Genomic DNA, 10000 nt, shown 5'->3' on the forward strand with positions numbered 1-10000 from the left:
CAACATATGCCTCCCACCGCACAGGTAGCAGGGAAGCCTCCAGAGCTGCTGAGAACCAGCCTAATTATAGCCCATAATAACCCCTACGCAGGAGCCTCAGTCACCTTGTCATTACGGTTATGTAACCACACACACACACACACTCACTCACACACACAGCTGCCTGGATTAGCCTGTGCGGAGGATGGCTGGTGTGTGGATCCCTCATCCAGGTGCTGAGACTCTCAAGAGATGTGTCTGTGAGTTGCCGGAACGTTCTGAACTCTTCTGTTGTGAATGTAGGTTCTTTTAAAATATCTGCTTTTAATGGCAAAGCCCCCCCCCCCCGCTACAATGACTAGTGTCTGGGCCGTATGAGGTTTCTTGTCTTATTTTGGAAGTGCTGTTGTTGTTGTTGTTGTGTGTTTGGCCATCGTGCAGCTGCGAGGCGAGAGAGTGGCCACCAGTGCCTCAGGGTTGCCGTGGAGGTTTGAAGTGTGTGTGACCGACCTCTTCCTCTGTGGAGCCCTGTGTGTTATGGCAGGATGGGTGAAGTGGCTTTGGTTTCTCCGTGGAAATGCAAGATGCCTGTTCCTTTTCCTGCCATTTAAGAGGGGCCATTTGAGGTCTTCGACGGCTACTCCTCGGATTCCTCTACCAAGCCTGGAAATTTTGAAATTTTGCAGCTCAAACCACCAACGCTATCGAGAGAGAAAGACTCCGGGCAAGAGATACGAGCCAGTTATTTTGCATTTTGAAGCCGTGGGTAGAGGTCCCCTTGGGTGAACGGAGAAGGAAACAGTTGGAAAGCGAAACAGTTATGATGTCTTCATAATGCAGAGCCAGTTCAGCTGACAGGACTCATGATCGGGATAGGGCACGGAGCCATAGAACTGATTACTGCACGCTTATGTAAGAGCCCACCACCGCCAGTTTTGAATCAAGTTCGACTTCAAAGGCCAAGAACTCTTTCCCCCGCAGAAACAGCACAGAAAACATAGCCTAGGACTTCATCCGAAGTGTGCCAAGTATTTACATTGAGGAGAGACTGTCAGTGCTTTGAACTATTTGGCAGTTTCTCCCCAAAGCCTGTATGTGGTGTAGCACACAAAGAGCCTTTCGTAACAGTATCTGACAGAGTTACAGTCATTTCATGCAGCACACGTGCTGAAAATCATTTTTAGACACAGCTAACCCGTGGTTGTATGACCATGTGTGCATATACACCCAGGCATATGTATATATGTATATATACGCTCAGCTCTAGATGAACCTTGCTGCTGATGAAAACATATCTTCTCCGTCAGTGTTTGGACGTATGAGAGAGGCTCTTACTTGCGATCGTAAATCTGAGCTCCTCCAGAGTTCTTCAGTCAGCCCCTCACCCCCCACCCTGAGCCCTTCTCCACCACCCCTCCCTCCCCCCTGAGCCCTTCTCCACCACCACCCCCCCCCTCCCCCCTGAGCCCTTCTCCACCACCCCCCCCCCTCCCCCCTGAGCCCTTCTCCACCACCCCCAACCCCCCCCCCCCCCCCCCCCCCTCTTCTTTGGTGGCATTCCTGTGTCTCCCTGGCGGAGCTCTCGTGCTGCAGTTTACTGGCAGTGACTCGCTGCTCGGCCCACACGTAACACACAACAGATGTGGAAAAGTGGAGCAGCCAAAACTTTTGCAGCAGAGCCCTCTATGTGTGTGTTTATATACATTTGTGTGTGTGTGTGTGTGTGTGTGTATGAGACTGTGTTTGTGTGTTTTTGTTTGTGCACATGTTTGTGTCTATAAATGTGGTGGGAGGCTTTTATACAGGCATGTACAAAAACAAATGAGCATGTCCTGTTTTGTTTATTTTACTTATATTTTTGTTTCACTTTGTAACAAAGCCAGACAGAGAAATATCCTTTCTATTCCATTAACATGCTTAAAGCTATTACAACAATTAAAAACGTCTGAACTCTCCTCTGGCAACAGGAATGTGGTGTACATGCACTAAACTATTGAATGGAAACCTATCATACAAAGGGTAGGTGCGAGTCGCATACATATGTCAGAAACAATTTAGTTTTATGACTCATCCTGTGCTCTTCGTTACCCCCAAACAAGCCACTCTCCTCGGCGCTTGGCTGCGAAAATGACATCATGGTTCTGGAGAGGAGAGAGGCGGTCTTCTGGAGCATCGGGGCGGGGACGAGTTGGAATAGCCAGCCCTCTATCCCACTCATAGACCCGCGCAGCCACACCAGTGTATACATACAGAGCATAGGCAATTTGAGGCGATGGTGACCGGATTGTCCGCAGAAACCTAAAAAGAAATAGTTAGACTCAGACAAACGTCTCGCTTCTGTGTACGTGACAGACATACAGTTGCGATTCTAGACATGGAGACAAATCGCCGCGGCTCACAGTGACAATAACGTTACTTGCGGCCAAAACTTGCGAGAGAGACCAATGGTCTATCTAACCGGAGCGCAGTCGGAGACGCGCAGCAGCGTCAAGAAAACCATCGGCTCCCCCGATGTCATGTTCGATGCCAGCGCCTGGAGGATCCGCAGCATCTGGGACGGCGTGAAGTTGGAGGTGGCCGGGGACGCGAGTCCCGTTGTCCTTCACAGCTTCACTCAGTTGGACCCGGACCTTCCGCTGCTGGAGGTAAAGCAGTTTGGTGGAGTGCCTTACGGCGGGGGTCTGCGCGCTCCTGCTTATAATACATATATATTTTTTTTGTCCTTTGTGTGCTCTGTTGATGAATTCTCGCTAACACTGAAGTGCTGTATATGTTTTATGAGACGCTAATTAGAATGGGGGAAAAAATCTGATTCTTGCATTTGTCAAATGCAGGCTCACCAAAAGCCAAACCAATTGCGTAGTTGTTACATACAAATTATGATTTAAATAAGTTGAGTAGTGTTGTGCTCTAAACACATCTGAAGCACATCGAAATTATCGAAAGGATATTGTTGATGTGCTTCAGATGTCTCTCTAGATCTCTAGTCTCTGAAATCAGACAAGTTGATCCCAGTGAGAGCAACAGTGGGCAAATCAAAATCCTCTGCTGCAATCGGTGTGTGTGTGTGTGTGTGTGTGTGTGTGTGTGTGTATGTGTATGTGTATGTGTATGTGGTGACAGAGAAGACACCCACATCCTTGAATGTGAATGTGAGACTGTAATTTATTGTATTAGAAGTCTGATATTTTAAATAAATCATGCAGTGGTTTTGAGCAGTTTGATATCAATGATTCTCTCTGCTTGTAGATTTAAACTTAACAGTGTCAGTAAGAGAATGAGACTACATTTTAAAGTTAATTAATTTTTCATTATTCTGGCATCCTGGCCTGATTTGCATGTTCTGCATTCTGTATTTGCATCTTGCATCTATTTTTACATTTAATTATTATATTCACACTTTCACACTGAGATGCTGCTATTGAGGTTCTATTAAGACATACTGAGAGGGGACTGCGAGAAAGTGGCACCCATCCCTGTGTGCTGTGTGCTCCCTGTAATAAGATCCAGGGGCTTTCTGCTTGGCACCAGGAGCCTCTGCCCACACAGGACTTTGCTATTAGACCCCCGAGTGGAGCCTCTGTCAAGGGAAAGTCCTGTAGCCAAGCACAAGTGTCTCTCTCTCTCTCTTTCTCTCTTTCTCTCTCTCTCTCTTTCTCACCCGCCCGCACGCGCAGGCACGCTCCCTCACACATCTGATGTTGCCTCTCACCCGGTGGCCAAACATGTTCACCTTTAGATGAGACCTTAGAATCCACTGCATGTGCTGGTGGATGTCAGGCTGAGCTGTAATATAATGCTTGTCTCTCTACATGCCCACATGGCAGGCGGCCTGATGCCCCAGGGCTGTGTTGGGGCTGGGCCAGATGTGGCCCAGAGGCAGCTGCTCTCAGACTTGGTAGCTTTAGCTGTGATGGTCCTGTTAACATGAAAGAGACAGCCGGCTGCAGTGTATGACAATAGCCTTGGCTTTGGTTTGGTTTGGTTTGGTTTGATTTTCTTTCATCTCATATCAAACACTGCTCTATGTGCCCCACTCTTCACCCTTTGTGTCCTCTGACTGATGGGACGGCACATGCAGGCACGCTTCACTTGCTGTGTGTGTGTGTGTGTGTGCGTGTGTGTGTGTGTGCGTGTGTGTGCGCGTGTGTGTGTGTGTGTGTGTGTGTGTGTGTGTGCGTGTGTGTGTGTGTGTGTGTGTGTGTGTGTGTATGTGCCCTCCAGCAGCAGGGCATCCGGATGGCGTTGGTGGTGACACACTTTTAGTTTACGGCAGCTGTAAATGTCCCCCTCTGTGTCCCCATGGCAGAGCGCTGGGGTACGGAGTGCTCACGTGCGGAGTTGTTGATGGCAGTGATGGCAGGGACAGAGAGGGGGGGGGGGGGGGTCTCATGTCACCCTAGTGTCCCTGGCTGAGACTCCAGAGGAGGAGAAGTGCCAGGGGGTCTCAGCTGTTCCCTAGAGGGTCAGACTATTAAAAACCCCTCTTCCTCTGTGTGTCTGGCGTTTTGAAAACCTGGATGGTGTAAACGTTTTGTTAGCCAGAGGGTAATTGATCTCCATGGCTGTGCTGCTGTGTGCTATAAATTGAAGCAATGATGCCCGCTCAACCTTACCCAATTTGTTGTTTAATAATATCCATAGCACAATTGGACCACGAAAGTTATATTGGGCCCATTAACCATGGTTGTGATCATGACTGTTTTTGCACCTCAGAGATGATGATATCCCATTTATAGGTGCAGGCGGTGGCAGGACTAATTGCACACCATTTTGTAGCAGAGTGTCACAACATATTTTTACTTCCCAGGCATCAGTGTCAAGCAGCAATCTGTGTCCATTATGGCAAGAAAGCCCTTATTTTGTGCTGGTAGTGTTGGTCAAAACACTTCAGTTTGGTGGCATCGGGGTTCTACAACACACCTAAATTGCTTAAAGGCTAGTCTAATGTTTGGACGATGATTTGATTGACCCTAACAATCGGTTGTTTACATGTGTCAGTACCTGATAAGACCATGTGCCGGCCTGTTGCACACACATGTAACTGTTAGGCCTCATTCAGTTCTCACTTGTACAGTTAAACAAATTACTGCCCCCTCCTCAATGGATGCTATTTTATGCAGGTTGACCCTTACCAACCAAAAAGCAGAAACTCAATTAAGTGCCATATCTGGGAGATCCAGACTCCTGCACAGACAACCGGCTCCCATCAATGACCAGTTGCCTTCTTAGAATGTGGCCGATCCATTTGCTCTCGATAACGCCATGAGAAGCCGCAGCTCCATGTGCCTCTTGCGTAACAATCCTGGGAGACAACAGGCTGATTGATCGGCAAAGGCAGGTTGCCAGGTTGTGGTTTTTTTTTTCTGCGAAGGCCATCAGTGGGTTGCTCAGTACCCAGAATTCAGTGCTTCATTGTCATTGCAGGAGAGCGGTTGGCTTTTGGTTGCATAGCAACATTTGCATAAGGTCTTCCACGAGGGTCCAGGATGGGTCGGCATCGGCTAGGTGAGAATCGGAGTCGTGTGGGCAGAGTGTTGGTGTTCATGCGTGGTGCTCATCCAACATCATCTGCTCAGGGATAGATTGCTGTAGTTGATTTGGTTGCACAGCGCGCAGTGTAGCTCGTCTCTATCCACATTCATTGATACTAAAAGACCACTTTTAAGGAAGTAAACGTGCTTTGCGTGACGTAACCGTGCTTGCATCCATTAACAGAGCAAGTAGATTTCAGCAGTCACTAAAACCCATGATGATAGAGACTTAGGAATGAGGAACGTCCTGAGTGAATCAGGAATGTCCCCTCTCTGATATCTGTGGAGAGGCAAACCTTGCCCTTCAGGGTGTCGTCCAGCTTATCACTGTCAGAATGCCTGCCACACTTCATTGCTGTGCCGTGCGTCTCCATGAAAGTATGTTGCGTGCGCTGAGTGACCACAGGGGAGCCTCCATAATAAGTCATCCCACCTCGTCTGACCCGTCGCCATGGGAGAACAAGCGTGCCTTCTGTGTGACCAGTGCGGTTGATCTGGGGCCCTTGAATGGCATATCTCTTAAGCGAGGCAGCTTTTAGCAATTGTGAAGTGTATATGCAGACTGCTGGTCACGAGCCTACACACACACACACACACACACACACGCACACACACACTCACTGAGGGGGAGAGAGAGAAAGCACTGTTTCCCTGTGCTGCCTAGTCTAATCCACCACCACACACACACACACACACACACACACACACACACACAAACACACAGACACACACACACACCTAATCTAATCCTGTTAGTTGATTAGAGCTAATCAGGCTTGGTACTCCAGGATTCACATCACACACCTCTTCCAACACTTTTTACCCGTCTCTGTGTGGGTCGGTTTGTAGTGGCTGGCTTCCCCCTGACTACTGTATTGTCTCTGTTGAAAGAGTACCATGGCGACCCAATGTGAACAATGTGAAGCACAAGGCTGACTATTGAGGTCAGTAACGTCAAGAATGACTTATCAGAAAGGGTAAACTTAAACTGTATGACACATGTGTCATTCAGACAGTCATTTTCGGCTGAGGTGTTTGGGTGTTTTAGTATAAGTATATATACTCTTTTGATCCCGTGAGGGAAATTTGGTCTCTGCATTTATCCCAATCCGTGAATTAGTGAAACACACACAGCACACAGTGTACACACAGTGAGGTGAAGCACACACTAATCCCGGCGCAGTGAGCTGCCTGCATCAACAGCGGCGCTCGGGAAGCAGTGAGGGGTTAGGTGCCTTGATCAAGGGGTTCGAACCGGCAACCCTCCGGTTACATTTCCGAAGTGCTAACCAGTAGGCCACGGCAGCCCGTAAAATTAGGTTTGCTTACTCACTGTCACACTGGCATGTATTGTGGAGCCTTTAGCCTTATCACAGAGGAATCCCACCTGGGGAAGGCTGGCCTAGCCTGCCTTTAGGAAGATAGTATACTTCAGTCAGCTTAGCTCCCACTGTGCCATGCCACACCTTGCCCTGAGCCCAGGGACTGCCAGCTGAGACACAGCCAAGCTGGAGAGAGGCGTCAGGTTCAGTCCTGAGGAGGTTTCACTTGTCACAGAATCAGCCGCTAAATGTCTTCAGTGGGTGATATGGAAGGTCACATGGAGCACCAGTTAAGATGAATCTGTGAAATTCATTCAGTGTCTAAATTTGGTTTGCGGTTACTTTAAATGGTGACAGAGCATCATCACCAGGGATTTCTGATAAGATATGGATTGTGATGCGTGGGGTGGCTTTGAGGCAGATGGTTCCTGGCCTTCAGCAGCAGCTCTGCGTTGGAACGGATGCGATTAGACAAGCGTCAGTCCCAGTTTGAGGGTCGGGTTCCACAGCTCATGCCCATAACCTCCTGTAGCCAGTGCAAGCTCGGGGTAACCAAAGAAAGGAAATGTCCAAGTCACTAAAGGTAAAGGAGCTAGTGGAGTCCTTTTGGAAATGGTGGGAGGATAGTGACATTTCAACTGTAGAGCAGATTTTTTTTAGAACTGGCTGCCTTCTGTTAAATTTGGTTAAAAATCCCTTTTCCCCTTCCAGACTTTCTCTCTCTTTACTCCCTCCCCCTCTCTTTCTTTCTCTCTCTCCTTCCTGAGTCTCTCCATCCTTCAACTCTGCATTGTCCCTCCTGCCGAAAGATGTGAAATTCTATTAAGGAGCCTACAGATGCTTCTAGAGGCCAGGCTGGACAATTAGATCAACCCAACCCCCTACCTTCCTGGTGGATGATGTCATCGAGTCTCCAACTGCGCTGCTGTCCCCTAATGTCCCCCACTCCAATGACCATAAAGAGCTGCCCGCGCTAATGCAATGTTCTCGCCGGCCCAGACCCCATTGTGCGCGCAGATGTATTTATTCCATTAGACAGCCGGAGAATTCCACGGCCTTTGAACAGGCTGGAGTGGCGTGGGCTCGAGGTCTTTGCTTCGCTTTTCAAAGCAGCGAACGCGACGGTGAGAGGATTTGAGACCTGGGTCTGGGTCCAATAAGAAAAGCTAGTGGTCTCTGTCTTTGTTGAAGTAACCCATGGAGCTTTAAAACTGTACCTGTAAAATAGCTGAGGTTGTTTACTTTGGTAGCCTTTTAGGTGTCCCTCTTTATTCTTTTACAGTGTATTGAGTTGGATTTGTTCATGTGTGATTTGGGTCAGGATTTAACAACACAGAAAGCTGAACATGATGCTTTTTCAACCGGATCCCGAGCACTGAAGTAGGTCAAAGGCGTGTAGGTACTGAGGCAATACATATCAAACACAACCAAAAGCAAGCCGACTTGGATCTTTCTAGAATTCCATTTTTCTAGGTCATGAGCTTAACAGAGAGTGAAAGGGAAAGATTGAGGGAGAGAGAGAGTAAGAGGGAAAGATTGAAAGAGAGAGAGAGAGAGAGAGAGAGAGAGAGAGAGAGAGAGAGAGAGAGAGAAGGTGAGCTAGGGTGGGAGTCAGTGTTCAAGAATCCGAGAAGATGAGAAAGACTAATGGAACAGGACTAGAAGACATTTTTTTCTCCTTTTTAGCCTGGCAATTTTTCGTTGTTTTTAGTTCTCTCCCTTTTGTTTCGCTTTCATAAGATGGAGGCTTAGTGTTTCGTTTTGCCCAGTAGATCAGTGCCCCGGTCAGAAGTGCAGTCCAGATCAATGCAATGAGACTGGGCCTGCTTGGGGGTGGGGTGGGGGGGTGGGGGCATAGTCATGGTGTATGAAGGGAAAGGAAGGACAGAGAGATAGAGTGAGAGAAATACAGAAAGAGAGAAAGGGAGAGAAAGGACGCAGCGATGGCTCAACGCAAGAAACAGGAAGATAAGATAACAAGCAGGGAGAGTGAGAGAGTGATGAACGGAACATAAAACAGAGCAAGAAGGGTGGAATCCATGTGGTGGTGTTGATGATACAGCGAAGTGTGTGTGTACAGTACAGCATATGTATGTGTGTATGCTCACAAATGTGTTTGTGGGGCAGTGTCTGTGCATTAGTGCACGCATGTACATATTTATGTCTATGTAGGATATACATATAGTCAGTATGAGTAAGTATGAAATGCAAATGTTTCTCTGTATGTAGACTCTCATGGTGTCTTGAGTGTGTGTGGTGTGTGCATATACTAGCAGTTGTGTGTGTGGTTTGTGCATATATTAGCAGTGTGTGTGTGTGTGCACAGTGTAGTGTGGCCACATCTGGTTCTCATCAGGCCCCTGTGCTCTATCAGCAGCAGTGCTGCAGCGTCACCCCTCGCGGTCTCCCCGAGTCTCTCCGTGATCAGGCTGCTGCCGTTGCCGCCGTCGCTGGCTGGCCGGCCGGGCCTCCTCTGGCCTGCCGAGGTGTTGATTCACGGCCGCTGGGTTTGTAATCACTCCGAGAACACGTTTACTTTCATTCCAGCCATCTGATTATTGACCAGCCTAAGCCTCCAGGAATCCAGCAGGCCGAGGAGAGAGCCTGGTGCTTTAACAGAGACACATTGAGTTATTTTTCCTGTGCTGTGTTCTAACATTTTCTACACTCGTTTTTCCACTCTGCTCCACCCTGCCCCACTTTTCATCAAATCCTTCATCCTTGCCTTGCTTTGCCTTGCTTTGCTTTGCTTTGCTTTGCTTTGCTCTGCTTTGCTTTGCCTTGCTTTGCTCTGCTTTGCCTTGCTCTGCTTTGCTTTGCTTTGCTTTGCTTTGCTTTGCTTTGCTCTGCTTTGCTTTGCCTTGCTTTGCTCTGCTTTGCTTTGCTTTGCTTTGCTTTGCTTTGCTTTGCTTTGCTCTGCTTTGCTTTGCTTTGCTTTGCTCTGCTTTGCTTTGCTTTGCTTTGCTTTCCCTACTCTCCTCTTGAACTACTTCCACTCTCCCCTTCTTTCTTCTCCTCTTCTGTCTGGCTCCCCTCATCTCTCTAACTTGTTTTCCTCTCTTCTCTGCACTCCTCTCCCTCACCTGTATCCAACAGTACCTCCTCTCTCTTTTCCTAGCCTTTCTTTTCTTCTTTCCTTGACTCTCCTCCTCTCTTCCTCTTGTC

The 10000-nt window shown here is 48.2% G+C and overlaps 1 protein-coding gene across 4 annotated transcripts in view; it reads left to right on the forward strand.

Annotated features, from left to right (window-relative positions):
- Nucleotides 1-10000, forward strand: part of LOC121680295 (ral guanine nucleotide dissociation stimulator) — a 67619-nt gene that overhangs the window by 27822 nt on the left and 29797 nt on the right. For 2 of the 4 annotated variants that reach the window (XM_042059561.1, XM_042059562.1), the window contains exon 1: nucleotides 2214-2624. The exons of the other annotated variants lie outside the window; for them this stretch is intronic. In XM_042059561.1, coding sequence (XP_041915495.1) covers nucleotides 2424-2624 — 201 coding nt within the window. In that variant the 5' untranslated portion in view covers nucleotides 2214-2423. Of the gene's footprint in view, nucleotides 1-2213; nucleotides 2625-10000 lie in introns of those variants that run through there. 4 annotated transcript variants of the gene reach the window in all.

The sequence above is a fragment of the Alosa sapidissima genome, chromosome 13, assembly GCF_018492685.1.
Source record: "Alosa sapidissima isolate fAloSap1 chromosome 13, fAloSap1.pri, whole genome shotgun sequence".
NCBI classification, from domain to species: Eukaryota; Metazoa; Chordata; class Actinopteri; order Clupeiformes; family Clupeidae; genus Alosa; species Alosa sapidissima.